General features: G+C 42.8%; 1 protein-coding gene across 1 annotated transcript in view; it reads left to right on the top strand.

The window, feature by feature from the left end:
• The window catches only part of drd3 (dopamine receptor D3), a 156,759-nt gene that overhangs the window by 43,482 nt on the left and 94,933 nt on the right, over positions 1–18,344 (top strand). Inside the window, exon 4 of the mRNA XM_034169444.1 lies at positions 5,179–5,315. Within this exon, the coding sequence (XP_034025335.1) occupies positions 5,179–5,315 (137 nt within the window). The remainder of the gene's footprint in view (positions 1–5,178; positions 5,316–18,344) is intronic.

Genomic DNA, 18,344 nt, shown 5'->3' with positions numbered 1-18,344 from the left:
TCTACTTGATAGGCTGGAAAATCACTTTGGGATTACTGGGAGTGCCCTTGCATGGTTGATGCCATACTTGACCAGTCGGTCTCACTGTATTTTGTACAGTAACACTACCTCTAACCTTAGTGACATGAAATTTGGGGTTCTACAGGGGTCCGTTTTAGGCCCCCAGATTTTCTCCCTTTATATAGCACCCCTCCTGTCTTAGGCTCCCTGATTAGGCCCCGGAGAAGACCCAGGACACGCTGGAGGGACTACGTCTTGCAGCTGGCTTGGGAACGCCTCGGGGTTCCCCCGGAGGAGCTGGGGAGGTGTGTGTGGATCGGGACATCTGGGCGGCTTTGCTTGAGCTGCTGCCCCCGTGACCTGACCTCAGATGAAGCAGAAGAAAATGGATGGATGGGTGGATATAGCACCCCTTGGGCACATATTGCCACATTTTGGGATTACCTTTCCCTGCTATCCTGATGATACTCAGTTATACATGCCGATAACTGCTGGTAATCTCATTCACATAAAATCCTAAGAAGATTGCCTTGCATCAGTGAGAAGTTGGATGTCTGGAAACTTCCTATTTTTAAACTCTGATAAGACTGAAATGATGGTTCTTGGTCCAGTGAGACATCGACATCAATTTGTCCAGTTAACGCTTAGCCTAGGCTCGTGTGTCATACATCACACTGACAAAGTGAGGAACCTTGGGGTAATTTTTGATCCTACATTGTCCTTTGACCTCCACATTAGAAATATTATGAGGACTGCTTTCTTCCACCTGCGAAATATAGCGAAGATTCGTCCCATCCTGTCAGTGGCTGATGCTGAGACCCTGATCCATGCATTTACTTCTTTGAGATTAGACTACTGCAATGTTCTATTTTCTGGTTTACCACAGTCTAGCATTAGGGCTCTCCCACTGGTTCAAAATGCTGCAGCCAGACCTTTGACACAAAGCAGAAAGTTTGACCACATTACACCCATTTTGGCATCCCTTCACTGACTTCCTGTCCCAGTGAGATCAGATTTTAAGGTTCTGCTACGTAGTCTAAAATTGTTCATGGACTGGCACCTCCCTACCCAGCTGACCTAATTAAACCTTACGTATCGGCTCGGGCTTTGCGTTCTCAGGGTGCAGGACTACTTTGTGTCCCTAGGGTGAATAAGAAGTGTGCGGGTCATAGAGCTTTCTCTTATCATGCCTCTGTTCTGTGGAATGATCTCCCCATGTCAATAAAACAGTCAGATTCTGTGGACACTTTCAAGTCCAGACTTAAGATGCACTTATTTTCCCTTTCATATGGCTAGCATACTGGCATAGTATAGTTCTGCACTTTTGACTCTTTTAATTCATTTTTTTTAGGAAATGGAGCATGCCATGGCCTCAACTTTACCAAAATTTTGGGTCTTTTAGTGAAGCTTAGGGCTAGTGGCTGGCAATCACCGTAATATCCTGTTTTTCTTGTTGTTTAATGCTGGCAAATTATATTGTATTTCTTGACTTTCTGATGCCTGATTCTGTTTTTTCTCTCTGTTTAAGGTGCAGCTCCATCCAGAGATGGGTTTGGTGTTTTTGCTGAAAACCTATCCTGTGCACCAACAGCATTTCTTGTATATTCTTTTTGTGAATTGTTCTGTAATTTGTGTCTGTAACATGGCCCAAGCAGAGGGTCACCCCTTTGAGTCTGGTCTGCTTATATAAAGATTTCATGTGCAAAACCCTGTATCTCCACCAGACTTTTGTTATAAATAAGGATATTTACCTGATGGAAGTTCTACATCTCCATGAATCATTCTTTCTTGTTATGAAATGGTTATGGTGCACTGAACAAAATAGCGGAATCTCAAAAATCAAACTTTATTCAGAAATGTGTTAATTAGCAACCTTTAATATATTTGGCTGCAAAACCTGGTATCTCCACCTTCAGTTTATTTGCAAAACTCAGTAAGTCCATCACTTTAATGTACGCTAATGGTATGTTTACACATAGGCAAGACCCATTACGAATGTCCTATTTGCGTCATTCTTGGCACATTACTGACATTCTTAATGTGACTTAACGCAACTGAATAATGTTCTTAATAGTGCGTGTTGGTGGGTGATATTCGTGATTTCCATGGAGCATGTTTTTGGCTGTCAAAAAATCTTACACCAATGTCATGCACCACCCTCATTTCGGCTCATGTTGTGGAGGTCGCAACTGAGCGTGTTGATCCGTCTTGATTTGTGATGATCCTTAATAGAGCATGACAGCGTTCTTCTCTGACATGCACACAATTAAACCCTGCTGCACTGCATTCAGTTTCATTCCTGCAGTATGCTGAAGAAGAACAGTGACGCCAAGTCGGCTAAAAGTTTCATTCCAGTGCTCCTCAGCGCGCTCCTGCAGCTGTTCCACCTGGTGCTGCGCCTAATGTTTGGGAAAACGAGCGAGACGAGAGCCGCGTGGAGCCACACATCTGACTATCTACGTCTCCTCCTCCTCTATGTGCCTCCTCCTCATGGCACAGAGCCCAACTAAGCATGCAGTCACAAAGTTCTTCTGGTGTGGATTTAAAGGAGCAAATTGGAGCGATCTGAATTGTTCATCAGCTGATGGATGAATATGGGAGTGTGTGTGTGTGGAGACAATTCACCTCATTCACACTGTGACGAAACTTAACGGTGCGCTGTTACGCGCAACAGCGTGCAACAGCGTGCAACAGCGCATAACATTATTCTTGACCATGCATATAATGGTTCCTGATTATGCTCCACCAACACATTAATCATAACGCGTGGTAACAGGTTGCAGCAGTTCCCGAGGACACCTGACGCCTCTGCCTCAAATCATCACATTTGTGATCAACAGCCAAGAATGTAAACTTCGTGGCATTCGTGACGTGCCATCATTATATGCAAACGCAGCATCAGAGAAGCTCTTGTGGGTGCTGCAGTCTTTGCGTCACGTGACCGAGTTACACAATGTGGTTTTGCACACAAACTGGGATAGCACTTATGAGGTTCTGCATACAAACCACATCTTGACTTGCATTTACCATAGGATTTATGGGGTGTTGCAGCAGAATTGATTTTGTTATCGGATATGAGCCTCGGTAAGCTTTCACTTGCAATGGTTATCTCATGTTCCATGGGCGTGGCATTTGCGGGGTTTTGCGCCTGAATTCTTTATATAAAATAAAATACCTGGCCGCCATATTGGATTTTCAAGTGGCCCGCACTTCTTTCTCAAACACTAATTTATGGAGAACATTCATGCCAAATCTGATGCTTGTATCACCAAGTGAACAATTCTGGCCCAAACTCAAACTTATCTGCTCCACTATATGTCATTAGTGACTGTCACAGATCAGAATGTGGCTATGTGTATGCATGCCCGTGAATGTGGCAGAGGTGTAGCAGAGAGCTGTCATTGACACACGAGCCCATAGCACCCTCATAACAATGCCAAGCTCCCCCGTAGCACCTGCAGAAAAAAAATCTCTGCCACTGTTGTCTGTCCACAGTCAATAAGCAAGTAAGCATACATATTGCTAGCACGAATGGCTGGTAGCCCTTTCAACTCTTGTGTCCACATCATAACTCTCTCATTGAGACTGCAACCTCCAGGTTGCTCCTGGTATGCAGTTGAGTGCCTCGGATGGCAGCACACTGACATATTCTGTATTTGTGGAAACGACCATCCAGATTGTTACCAGTGCAAAGTTCAAAAGCCAGCATCTGTGATGGTATGGGGTGTGTTAGTGGTCATTGCATGGGCAACTTACACATCTGTGATGGCACCATCAATGCTGAAAGATACATCCATGTTTTGGACCAACAAATGCTGCCATCTAAGCAGCGTCTTTTTCAGGGACGTCCCTGCTTATTTCAGCAAGGCAATGCCGAGCCACATTTTGCACGTGTTACAGCAGCGTGGCTTCGTAGTAAAAGAGTGCGGGTACTAGACTGACCTTCCTGCAGTCCAGACCTGTGGCCTATTGAAAATGTGTGCTGCATTTTGAAGCGCAGAATACGACACCAGAGACCCCGGACCGTTGAACAACTGAGGTCATACATCAAGCAAAAATGGGAAAGAATTCCACCTACAAAGCTTCAACAATTAGTGTCCTTAGTTCCCAAATGATTACTGAGTGTTGTTAGAAGGAAAAGTGATGTAACACAGTGGTAAACATACCACTGTCCCAGCTTTTTTGAAACGTGTTGCAAGCATCATTTCAAAATGAGCAAATATTTGCACAAAAACAATCAAGTTTATCAGTTTGAACATTACATATCTTGTCTTTGTGGTGTATTCAATTGAATATAGGTTGAAGAGGATTTGCAAATCATTGTTTTCTGTTTTTATTTACATTTTACACAACGTCCCAACTTCATTGGAATTGGGGTTGTAATTAACTTTGACAGGATTCCAAATTCGTTCTAAACCGCACGATGTGGACGAGACACCTGCAGCTGTAAACAATTTCTGATTCTATGAGCAAGTGGATCCATCAGCCAATAAAGCAAATACGCTATTGGCTACAAAATTATTATTTTATTTTATTTTAGTGTTGAAAGTTAAAACAGATCCGATATGTTCCAGCTTCCAAATTCTGCATGAAGGCACAATATGACACAATCCAGAGTGGACACACAGGCTGCATTAATTAATTCCACACGGTCCCCATTAATTAAATCCATTTTTGTATAGTACTGAATAAATTCAGCTTTGAATAAAATTCCAGGTGGTTTGTAAATCATCAATTTGGCACACAGACATGATGCTTTTCACCAGTTGATTGCCCAAAAGTCACGGAAAAAGTAACAAGAATAACCAAAACTGCTTACTTATGGAAGGGAATCTTGTCTCCCTTCTTCCTCTGTTTGTGACTTTGCCAACATGCACAGCTTTCCTGCATTTTTGCACCTGTTTCTTGATGAGATTCTTTGAGCGTCAGTGCACACTACCCACTGAGTTGCTCTGACCCAAAATGGCAACCATGCCTCCTTGCTGGAACATGTCTCAGCGCGACTGCTGACTCTAGTTCTTATATAGGGCTCGGTGGCATGAAGCCACTTATAATAAATTAAGAAATAACAGCAAAAAGGTAATATAATAATCATTATAATATATTTCTTCATGTAATTTGTTTTATTTTACCATATAGACCACAATGTCAGACTCTGTAATATGTGTGTTTCTGCAGGTACACAGCGGTGGTGATGCCTGTTTTGTATAATACCACTCATCGTTCCAGGAAGAGAGTTTTTGCAATGATTGCCACAGTGTGGGTCCTGGCCTTCGCTGTCTCTTGCCCCCTGCTGTTTGGCTTCAACACCACAGGTCAGATTTTATCAGGATATCTGGTTTACTGTCTGCTACATACCACCAACATGTGAATGCAGTATCACAACTTGTGTTTTGGGATTGTGTACGTTGCATCTGCAGAGAGTCAGCTATCCCAACCATTCACTGACTTTTAATAATGAATTTGAGCAGAGTGGAAGTTAAGTCAGAAGATAGGTTGTCCCAAATGGATATCATGTGCTACCAATCAGTAGCATTATTTTCTCTCCATTTGAACAAACCAGAGGGATGGCAGAAGAGTTGAACTAACTTCTTTGAAAGCTTTCCACCAGCATGCTCACACATAACATTCAAATAATGTCAGGGGAAAAAACTTGAGCTACACCTGTATCTGAACTAACGTGGGCTGAGATACCACTGTCACATGGAAAAAGAGCTGAGCTTTCCATCACAGAGTGTTGTCAGCAACGACTTGAAAGCAGTATGATGTCATGATAAACAATTTTGGCACTTAACAAAGCAATGTCCTATTCATTCATGGAAAACATTAAAGTGTACTGCTCCAGTGAGTCTTCATAAAAATAAAAAAAAACAACTAAATATTTTTCAGGCATGTAGGAGTAGTAAAAGGCACACTGTTGGCAGCAGTGATGATAGCTCTTATGCTTCAGCACTTTGGACAGCACCTTTCAGGTGTTCACATCTCTCTTTAAAAAAATTAAAGGGGCATCAGATTATTTGAGAGCATGGGGGAGGGACACATTAAAATTGATTAGAAATCAAATGACTGATCTCCACTCAAAGTTTTGAATACGCACAAAATCTTCTGACGAACTCAGTGGGCATCAGCTGATGAGGAATTCATTTTGTGCTTTATAATAGCACTTTATAAGCAAAGGTGCTGACAGCAGTGAGGGATCATAGCACATCAAGACAGAAGTACATCTCAGTCTCCACCCCTATGTGTAATGTGCTGGAGTGCAGCACTATAATGAAACACGTTTTCGCTCTGTAACTTACTTACTAAAAAAAAACAAAAAAAAAACAGGAAAACATGTGTCAGATTATTTTTTGAAAGGGGTGGTGGGGGGATGGGGGTTGGCGGGTGAGTACTGTGAAATATAATCCCTTTTACAATGCTACACGCTACACCAGGTGTGCCCAACCATTTGGGTCGGTTGCGAGTTTCAGTCCATTGCATGAAAAAAAAAAAAAATCTGAGACAATTTAGTTAGTGCTGCTATGACGGACTGATGCAGAAGGTGGCAGCAATGCACCAATAAGAATGCTGACTGGCGTTAAACACCATAGAAGAAAAAGAAAACAACAGCAGAAGCTAAAAAATCGAAAACTTATCTTTTTCATTCAGAGCAGGAGGAGGATTATTTTTTCATTTATTCGAATGGCAAATCCATCTGTCTTATCTGCAATACAGCAATGTAGCTTTACCAAATAAAGGGAATTTGGAGCGGCATTTCAGAATGAGTCACAAGAGCTACAGTGCAAACTTCCCGGCTAAATGACCTCTGCACACCTGAAAAGTCCAGGAAATGAAAAGTCGCCTGGCAGCACAACAGTCCCTAAATATGGAAGGTGTGATGGATGTGGCTAACAAGATTGCATGTTCTGTTCGAGGCAGGAGTCTGCAGAAGCATTTATTCCGTGCACAGCTGGAGGAGACGTGCAGAATACACAGATGCTGCTGCACACAGAGGTAAATTTGTTGCCCAAAATGAAAGAATTTCTGAAACATGAGTCTTCAGCCTGGATAGCTGTGCTATTGGGAATGAGATCCTCACACTGAAAAATGACATTGAGCTCAATTCCAGAGCAACACCTGGCATGAATGTCCAACTCTGGAATCTAATGCAGAAAGAGAAATACCCCAACCGCAGACAAACGGCACAGAATTTGACTGCACTTTTTTGGATCAACTTATCTGTGTGAATCTGCCTTTTCACACATCAAAATGATCACGTCAAAATTGTTTGTTAAGGCTGCTCCTGTTTGTTATTCAGGGTCGCCACAGCGGATACAGCCAGAGCCACGTTGGTATTTGGCGCAATTTTTAAGCCTGATGCCCTTTCTGACGCAACTCCAGTATCACCTGGAGAAACACACAGCCGCTGGTGTTCCGAAGTGGTCTCCCATCCAAGTACTAACTAGATCCTGCACTGCTTAGCTTCTGAGATTGAGGATCAGGCTGACACAGAGCAGACTGGCTTCATCCTTGATATCTGGACATAAATAGAAATAAATAAAATCTGTAGTTTTTCTCAAAGAATATCCTTTCAGACATTAATGACACAAATCTTACTCTGTACCTCTGAGTTGAGCTCTTGCAAATGGCTGCACTGCAAGTAAACATCAATGTAATTCATAAGAATGCAGGACATCTCATTTTGGGAGGAAATAAACATTGTAGTCTGTTGTAGTTTGTTCTCTGTATTACAACATTTGGAAAGATGTTGGGAAAGTGTAGTGACACGGACCCACAACAGGGGGCGTAAATGAACGGACAATGGAAGAAGTCAAATTATAACACTTTACTGGTGTGAATGTCACAACCAAACACAGCAGAATCAGAATGTGCAACAGTCAATTAATAAAGGTGTGTGTGGGCAGGCTCGACGATAGGAGACGCCCGTCAGGAAACGAACCGGAACCACACGATTTCCACCGCCACCTGAACCCGAGGAATACTGGAGCCGCCAAGTCCCGGAGTCCCCAGGTGGCCACCTCTCCGGCGTGTCGGATCTGGTACTGCTGGTAGAAAGCAAAAGACAGTCAAAGGGTGGGTGTGTGAACACCCAGTAACAATGGTTGGAATGCCACCTCCACCTCTCACTCAACACGTTGCAGTGGTCTCAGAGGAAAAGGAGCGCCGTCATGCACAGCCTCCACCAAAACGACCGGTTCTCCTGCAAACACTCACAATCACAGATTTATAAATCTCAAGAAAAGGCTGAGAGTAGTACCTCCAAATGAAGATGATATCTCGGCAGTTTGGTGGAGGTGTCTTCCTGCTTTTATACCAGATGTATGGATTAGTGACAGCTGTCACAGATGATGGGTGACAGCTGTCACCACGGCTTGTTCCTGAGGCGGCAGCGCCCTCTCGTGCCTGAAGCCCGCACTTCAGGCAGGGCGCCTTCTGGTGGTGGGCCAGCAGTACCTCCTCTTCTGGCGGCCCACACAACAGAAAGAGTGTCATTTGATTTAAAACGGCGATTCGGACCCTATCTTTCTAACTTGACTTGGCAGAGAGCAACGCAGCATTTGGAGCTGTGCGAACGGGACGGAAGATGATTCTCATTTCTTACTTGCAACAAGACAAGAGTTTAGAGATTTTAATCCACATAAAAGTGACTCACGATTGACATCTTTGAATGGCTTTGATAGGGGTTAAGAAACGGACTTGCTGTTTCTGAAAAACAGCGAAGCAGAGAACCAATGAAGCAGCAGGTCGGAGGACTGCTTCATTGCTTCATTGCAGAGCTGCTTCAGAAGTGGTTCATTGCAGATCCACTGCAGGGTCTGTAATCAACATAGAGAAATGATAGTTTTCCAGATAAACACCCTCAAATCAACATGCCACTCTGAAGGACTGATAAGGGAATTGTTAAGCAAAAAGGCTATTGATGTCGATGGATCAAATCATTTCTTAACGATTCTCGAAAAGAACCAGTTCTCGATACCCAACCGTAGTCAAAATACAGAGCCACCATGACTGATAACCACCTTGCGGCCTGCTTATGGTTGGTGCTCAGCTCCTACTGTCTGGACTATGAGAGACTAGCTGCCTCCTCTCAGTGCCAGAAGTCCCTCTAAGGTAGGGAACAACTTTTCCAACTTGAATTAGGCATTGTATTCTTTAGGTTGTTTGTTGTTGTGTTGTTAATCAATCAATCAATTCAATCAATTTTATTTATATAGCGCCAAATCACAACAAACAGTTGCCCCAAGGTGCTTTATATTGTAAGGCAAGGCCATACAATAATTATGTAAAAACCCCAACGGTCAAAACAACCCCCTGTGAGCAAGCACTTGGCGACAGTGGGAAGGAAAAACTCCCTTTTAACAGGAAGAAACCTCCAGCAGAACCAGGCTCAGGGAGGGGCAGTCTTCTGCTGGGACTGGTTGGGGCTGAGGGAGAGAACCAGGAAAAAGACATGCTGTGGAGGGGAGCAGAGAGCAATCATTAATGATTAAATGCAGAGTGGTGCATACAGAGCAAAAAGAGAAAGAAACACTCAGTGCATCATGGGAACCCCCAGCAGTCTAAGTCTATAGCAGCATAACTAAGGGATGGTTCAGGGTCACCTGATCCAGCCCTAACTATAAGCTTTAGCAAAAAGGAAAGTTTTAAGCCTAATCTTAAAAGTAGAGAGGGTGTCTGTCTCCCTGATCTGAATTGGGAGCTGGTTCCACAGGAGAGGAGCCTGAAAGCTGAAGGCTCTGCCTCCCATTCTACTCCTACAAACCCCAGGAACTACAAGTAAGCCTGCAGTCTGAGAGTGAAGCGCTCTATTGGGTGATATGGTACTATGAGGTCCCTAAGATAAGATGGGACCTGATTATTCAAAACCTTATAAGTAAGAAGAAGAATTTTAAATTCTATTCTAGAATTAACAGGAAGCCAATGGAGAGGCCAATATGGGTGAGATATGCTCTCTCCTTCTAGTCCCCGTTAGTACTCTAGCTGCAGCATTTTGAATTAACTGAAGGCTTTTCAGGGAACTTTTAGGACAACCTGATAATAATGAATTACAATAGTCCAGCCTAGAGGAAATAAATGCATGAATTAGTTGTTCAGCATCACTCTGAGACATGTCTTTGTGTCTGTAAGACAATCCTGCAGTTTAGCTAATTGGTGTGTGTCCTCTGGCTTCATGGATAGATAAAGCTGGGTATCATCTGCGTAACAATGAAAATTTAAGCAATGCCGTCTAATAATACTGCCTAAGGGAAGCATGTATAAAGTGAATAAAATTGGTCCTAGCACAGAACCTTGTGGAACTCCATAATTAACCTTAGTCTGCGAAGAAGATTCCCCATTTACATGAACAAATTGTAATCTATTAGATAAATATGATTCAAACCACCGCAGTGCAGTGCCTTTAATACCTATGGCATGCTCTAATCTCTGTAATAAAATTTTATGGTCAACAGTATCAAAAGCAGCACTGAGGTCTAACAGAACAAGCACAGAGATGAGTCCACTGTCTGAGGCCATAAGAAGATCATTTGTAACCTTCACTAATGCTGTTTCTGTACTATGATGAATTCTAAAACCTGACTGAAACTCTTCAAATATACCATTCCTCTGCAGATGATCAGTTAGGTGTTTTACAACTACCCTTTCAAGAATTTTTGAGAGAAAAGGAAGGTTGGAGATTGGCCTATAATTAGCCAAGATAGCTGGGTCAAGTGATGGCTTTTTAAGTAATGGTTTAATTACTGCCACCTTAAAAGCCTGTGGTGCATAGCCAACTAATAAAGATAGATTGATCATATTTAAGATCGAAGCATTAAATAATGGTAGGGCTTCCTTGAGCAGCCTGGTAGGAATGGGGTCTAATAGACATGTTGATGGTTTGGATGAAGTAACTAATGAAAATAACTCAGACAGAACAATCTGAGAGAATGAGTCTAACCAAATACCGGCATCACTGAAAGCAGCCAAAGATAACGATACGTCTTTGGGATGGTTATGACTAATTTTTCTCTAATAGTTAAAATTTTATTAGCAAAGAAAGTCATGAAGTCATTACTAGTTAAAGTTAAAGGAATACTCGGCTCAATAGAGCTCTGACTCTTTGTCAGCCTGGCTACAGTGCTGAAAAGAAACCTGGGGTTGTTCTTATTTTCTTCAATTAGTGATGAGTAGTAAGATGTCCTAGCTTTATGGAGGGCTTTTTTTATAGAGCAACAGACTCTGTTTCCAGGCTAAGTGAAGATCTTCTAAATTAGTGAGACGCCATTTCCTCTCCAACTTACGGGTTATCTGCTTTAAGCTGCGAGTTTGTGAGTTATACCACGGAGTCAGGCACTTCTGATTTAAAGCTCTCTTTTTCAGAGGAGCTACAGCATCCAAAGTTGTCTTCAATGAGGATGTAAAACTATTGACGAGATACTCTATCTCACTTACAGAGTTTAGGTAGCTACTCTGCACTGTGTTGGTATATGGCATTAGAGAACATAAAGGAGGAATCATATCCTTAAACCTAGTTACAGCGCTTTCTGAAAGACTTCTAGTGTAATGAAACTTATTCCCCACTGCTGGGTAGTCCATCAGAGTAAATGTAAATGTTATTAAGAAATGATCAGACAGAAGGGACTTTTCAGGGAATACTGTTAAGTCTTCAATTTCCATACCATAAGTCAGAACAAGATCTAAGATATGATTAAAGTGGTGGGTGGACTCATTTACATTTTGAGCAAAGCCAATTGAGTCTAATAATAGATTAAATGCAGTGTTGAGGCTGTCATTCTCAACATTTGTGTGGATGTTAAAATTGCCCACTAATTATCTTATCTGAGCTAAGCACTAAGTCAGACAAAAGGTCTGAAAATTCACAGAGAAACTCACAGTAACGACCAGGAGGACGATAGATAACAACAAATAAAACTGTTTTTTGGGACTTCCAATTTGGATGGACAAGACTAAGAGTCAAGCTTTCAAATGAATTAAAGCTCTGTCTGGGTTTTTGATTAATTAATAAGCTGGAATGGAAGATTGCTGCTAATCCTCTGCCTCAGCCCGTGCTACGAGTGTTCTGGCAGTTAGTGTGACTCGGGGGTGTTGACTCATTTAAACTAACATATTCATCCTGCTGTAACCAGGTTTCTGTAAGGCAGAATAAATCAATATGTTGATCAATTATTATATCATTTACTAACAGGGACTTAGAAGAGAGAGACCTAATGTTTAATAGACCACATTTAACTGTTTTAGTCTGTGGTGCAGTTGAAGGTGCTATATTATTTTTTATTTTTGAATTTTTATGCTTAAATAGATTTTTGCTGGTTATTGGTGGTCTGGGAGCAGGCACCGTCTCTACGAGGATGGGGTAATGAGGGGATGGCAGGGGGAGAGAAGCTGCAGAGAGGTGTGTAAGACTCCAACTCTGCTTCCTGGTCCCAACCCTGGATAGTCACGGTTTGGAGGATTTAAGAAAATTGGCCAGATTTCTAGAAATGAGAGCTGCTCCATCCAAAGTGGGATGGATGCCGTCTCTCCTAAGAAGACCAGGTTTTCCCCAGAAGTTTTGCCAATTATCTATGAAGCCCACCTCATTTTTTGGACACCACTCAGACAGCCAGCAATTCAAGGAGAACATGCGGCTAAACATGTCACTCCCGGTCCGATTGGGGAGGGGCCCAGAGAAAACTACAGAGTCCGACATTGTTTTTGCAAAGTTACACACCGATTCAATGTTAATTTTAGTGACCTCCGATTGGCGTAACCGGGTGTCATTACTGCCGACGTGAATTACAATCTTACCAAATTTACGCTTAGCCTTAAATAGCAGTTTCAAATTTCCTTCAATGTCGCCTGCTCTGGCCCCCGGAAGGCAATTGACTATGGTTGCTGGTGTCGCTAACTTCACATTTCTCAAAACAGAGTCGCCAATAACCAGAGTTTGATCCTCGGCGGGTGTGTCGCAGAGTGGGGAAAAACGGTTAGAAATGTGAACGGGTTGGCGGTGTACACGGTGAGAGCCAACCACCAGTAGAGGCCAAAGTAGGCCAGTCCTAGGCCTACTTGTGCTTATTCTTTGCACCATGCACATTTACTTCAGTAATGTATTATTATTGTTAAAATGTGATCTTAACTCCAAAAAACTGTGTAGTTATATTGGTGTATAATAAATTGTGGCTATGCGATGCCTTTCGATATAGCTTGGTAGATCTTGATACACTGTCAACTTTAAAAATAGATTTTGGTTCAGAAAAGGTTGGGTACCCCTGCACTACACAATCTCCCCAATATATGTGGTCTTGCCACTTGTGTGGTGTGTGGCTGGCACCACACATGGGGTGAAGAGTGAGATGGACTTCTGTGTCGCAGGCCGTACAAATACTAGGTGTGGAGGAATTGTGTAGTTGTAGTTCTATACAGTCTATGGTTAAGGGTTTTACTGCAGTAAAACCCTTATTTCCAGCTTTAGATTACAGATATTCGACTTGGGAATTTGAAATATTGATACATAATCAGAGGAATCAGACTGACTTTGTTTGCAGTTGTCCTGGATCAAGATAAAAATCCAGTCTTTCAGTAACTTCTTGGGCTGAGCCATGAGGGGATGAGGTTCCTCTGTCAGCTATCTGGGCTTACACTCAAGAACAGGGTGAGAAGTTTGAATGTCCAGGAGGGTCTCTGAGTAGAGCCCCTACTCCTTCACATCGAAAAGAGCCAGCTGAGGTGGTTCAGGCATCTGGTGAGGGTGCTCCCTCATCATTTATCAGACAGTTCCAACTGGGATAATGTCCTGAGCAAAACCCAGGATGCCCTGGAGGGGTTATATTTCCCAGCTAGTTTAGGAATGCCTTGGGATCCCCCAAGTTAGAGGACATGGCCAAGTATATGGAAGTATGGGATGAGTTGCTTGGTCTACTGCCGCTGCAACCTGGACTGGGATAAGCGGCAGAAACTGATGTCAATACTAAATTTTTGAGGAATTATTCTGTTATTCCAAAGCGGGGTGCATTTACTCGGGTTGGCGGTCTGCTGTAAATTTCATTTTCTGACTGTGTTATTGTCCTTTGAGCCGGCATATTTATATTTTCCTGTGACTTCAGATGACCCCATGGTGTGCTCCATCTCCAACCCTGACTTTGTGATCTACTCCTCGGTTGTGTCCTTCTATCTACCTTTATTGTCACTCTGCTGGTCTACATCCGCATCTACGTCTTCCTTAGGATGAGGCGGAAGAGGATCACCTTCAGCAAGACCAGGGGAAAAGTCCAGCCAGATTCAACCCCACCATCTGTGGTGAGAGCTTTTCTATGGTTACATATGTGTATGTACACTAGCAACCATTTTCTAAATCATATACAAACCATTGAAAAGAAGAAGCTTAATGTTCTTTCTTTATACACAGTACATTTCCTGGGTGCTATTGATTTCAGTTCATTCTGCTGCACCAGTTCGTTTATTCTGATGGAAACGTGGGAGAGCACCACATCATAGGAAATAAGCTGTCTGTGATATAGTTTGTATTTTGACTGTTGTTTCGCAATGGAATAAGTACACCATCTGTAATGTGTTCAGGTGCTGGAAAGTTGAGTTGAGAAGAAAAATTTATGTAAGATAAACTTTTGAATATTTTTCTGAGTAATTCAAAATCTAATCCACATATTTTCATAGTGATAGGAGGGAAATTAAGTTTGTTGCACTGCTGATGGTCAGCAAATTACACTGAGCTCACACCTGGTAGCGCACCACACACTACATAATGTGACATGAATGTGCATTCTGCCGCAATCATACAGAAAAGCAAGTCCTATTGCGGAGTGAGCGCATCAGATCCATTACAAATGAGCTTCTTGGCAAGATGTGATCTCAGTGCGGCAGTTCAAGTATGTTCAACTGGTACCATATTTCCCATATTACACTATAATGAGCAGGGGTGGTGACCAAGTGGTTAATGCGCTTGGTTTCAGTGCAGAAGGTTCCGGGTTCAAATCCCACTCCTGCCACATTTCTCCATGTAATGTGGAGTTGCGTCAGGAAGGGCATCCGGTGTAAAACCTGTGCCAATTCAACATGCAGATCCAAGGTGGATCTGCTGTGGCAACCCCGAGTGCAAAACAAGGGAGCAGCTGAAGGGACTTACACTATAATGTGCACTATGTGACATTACATTAGTGTTATTACAAGCAGAGAGACACAAACAGGGTGCACACAGTACATGCACAAATTTGGACCCGAGCAAAACAGGAGCAGCCGGATAAACATACTGATGCACTCATCTGTGGAAACGTCCACCACACTTCCATAAAGACTTTGTGAAAATTGTGGAAATGAGATTTCTTCCTATCTGGTCTTACACTCTGGGACAGGGTGAGAAACTTGATTATCCAAGAGGATTCAGAGTAGAGCTGCTGCTTCTTCACATCAAAAGAAGCCAGCTGAGGTGGTTCTGGCATCTAGTGAGGATGCCCCCAGTTGACTCCCGAGGGAGGTCCAACTGGGAGGAGGCCCAGGAAATGCTGGAGGGATTATATTTCCCAGCTGGTTTGGGAATGTCTTGAGATTCCCCATTAAGAGTTAGAGGACTTGGCTGAGGATAGGGAAGTGTGGGAGGAGCTGCTTGCAGAAAATGAAAGAAACAAAAATAAAAAGCTGTGCACTTCTAAAGAATCCAGCATCCAATGGGCCTCATGTATCAATGTTGCGTACGGCGATATTTGAGCATATATGGGGTGTACGCCAAAATGGCTGCGTTACTTGGCATGTATCAATGTGGTTGTTGGCGTACGGTGCGCTGAAAATATACACCAGGTCCAGAGGTGGTGTAAATTATACACCAAAATGAACCAGCACTGGAATCCACATAAAAATGAAAATGATCAACATGATAAACACTGCCATCATACAAATCAATGCATATGTTACATAAATAACACTTTCCTGATTGTTGTGTGGGCCGCTGAAGAGGAGGTACTGCTGGCCCACCACCACCAGTCGGCACCCTGCTTGGAGTGCGGGCTTCAAGCATGAGAGGGCGCCGAGACAGAGAGTGACAGCTGTCACTCATTTACACCAGCTGTCACCAATCACCTGCATCCCTACAAAAGCTGGATTATTACTCCACCTCCTCGCCGAGAAATCAACTACCGTGTAAGGTAATTCTCTGCTGTGATCAAGTATTAACTAATTGTTCTGTGTGCAGCCGTATTCCTGAGGATTCAGGGTTTTTGGATTGGCGTGCAGTGAGAGTCTGCGACGTCTTCGCCTCTCACTCCATCCAAGGAGCCACTGTCAGGAGCTACACGGGTGACTTTGTATTGGAGGTGGAGGTTTTCCCTCCTCGAAGATCTGTAGGTGAAGGATTACTGGGTGTGTGGATACACACTCACCATTAACTGTTTTTTCATCTTCTGCCAGCAGTACCAGGGTCTGCAACAGAAGAGAAAAGACGGTGACCACCTGGGAACTCAGGACTTGGCGGCTCCGGTGTTCTTCAGGCCGTTGGTGGTGGAAGCTGTGTGGGTCCCGGCTCTCCGATCGCCAGAGGTCTCCTATCTTCGAGCCTGCCCGCACGTCACCTTGTGTTTAATTGGCATTATCTTTGTCTGTATCCAGTTGTGCGTTTCACAACATTAAATTGTTACTCTTTGTCTTATCCATTGTCCGTTCATTTCCCCCTGTTGCGGGTCCGTGTTACGACACCTTCCCAACACTGATTATACTACATAATAATCAATACAAATCCCACTTTTGGTCTCGAGCACGATCCGTGGCCACAGCGCTGACCGCAAAGAAAGCGCTGCTTGCCTTTTTCTCCAGAGCCTGGAGCCAGAGCAGCGCTGAGCTTAACTTCATGTGTGTGATCGTTTTAGACAATGAAATTGATAATTACAACTGTAGTGTTGTCATTCCCTTCGCCCGTGCTGCAATCAGGTTTTGTCTTCTCCATTCGTTTGTTACAATAAAATAAATAAAGAAATACATTTTAAAAATAAAGAAATCTGAAAAATTAGGCATGTCTTATTAATTGAGCGAGCAAATATCCACATGTCAAGAATTATTGACATGTGAAAAGAGAATACAGTGGTCCCTCGCTATAACGTGGTTCACCTTTCACGGCCTCACAGTTTCGCAGATTTTTTTTTTTCCAATTTTGCATGCTTTTTTTTACAGTGCATTGTGGTCTGCGTGTCTGTTTATAAGAATGTTCTCGCCCAGAAGAAAAAAGAGTGCCAACAACTACCCATAACTGTGTTCTTCACTCGGAAAAAGACACCTGCAGTGAGGTTTGACTCAGTGGAAAAAGGCGCGGCGTCAGGATGAAGAGGCGCGATCAGAGGAACTGTGAAATACTGGTCAGTCACTATTAATAATTTCTTATGTGTCCAACCTCGTAGGTTGATCGTTAAAATTAAATTCATTAGTTCTATAAGCCATCATAATTATTTATAGGAAAACGTTCTATTTTTATTTCTCAAACAAATGTTTGGGCCTGAAAACAGGTTGGTCTTATTTTCCTACTGTTTGAACTTTGAGAGTGTTTACACACGAGAGAAAAGTGAGAAAATGTTCATGCCTGATTGAGAAAAGTGTATAAAGTGGTTTTACGGGGTTTTTACAGCTTTAAAATGTCTATAATAATTGTAAAAAATAACGCTGACTACTTCACAGACTTCGCTTATTGCGGGCTATTTTTAGAACGTAACTCCCGTGATAAACGAGGGACCACTGTAACACTTTTGATTATACTACAAAACAATTAATACGACGGCCACTTTTGATGCTCTATTGGCACGCCTCGTGATTGGTGGAGTTCTTTGTCTTTGCCGTCTTCCTGGCTTCCATGTCGTAAAATGAGGGTGTGTCTGAAGCGGAGTCTGAATATTTATGGGCGTGTTCATTATAATTACGATTGTTTTCACCCACCACATTTATCAAGGTCACGTCGGGCGTACGCTGGAAATGGGCAGGTGCGCACTGCTTGATACATGTCACGGCAACTTTGGTGTATTTCAAATTTACACCGTAAATTTACGCTACAAGTGCGCAACGTTGATACATGAGGCCCAATGTGAGCACGGTGCTGGAGTGGCTGTAGAGTGGACAAAATCAGGAAAAAAAAGTATTGTGCCGATCGTTATTTTGTATCTGAAGTATCTGTGCGTGGTTGGCAATTTGGCTCAGTGCAGATGTTTGTTGTGTGCAGGAACTAGTCAAATGTGAAAATAACTGTATATTTAGCACAGAAAAAATAATTGTTGTGCTCAAAAAACGTGGGCTCCTTACATATTAATTTGTCTCTGACAACAGAGATCTGCATCAGCCACAGATGGAAGAACCTGTGCTGCGCTGTGCACAGTTGTGCA

Source organism: Thalassophryne amazonica, chromosome 1 (assembly GCF_902500255.1).
Source record: "Thalassophryne amazonica chromosome 1, fThaAma1.1, whole genome shotgun sequence".
Classification (NCBI taxonomy): Eukaryota; Metazoa; Chordata; class Actinopteri; order Batrachoidiformes; family Batrachoididae; genus Thalassophryne; species Thalassophryne amazonica.
This window is presented reverse-complemented; position numbering and strand designations above follow the sequence as displayed.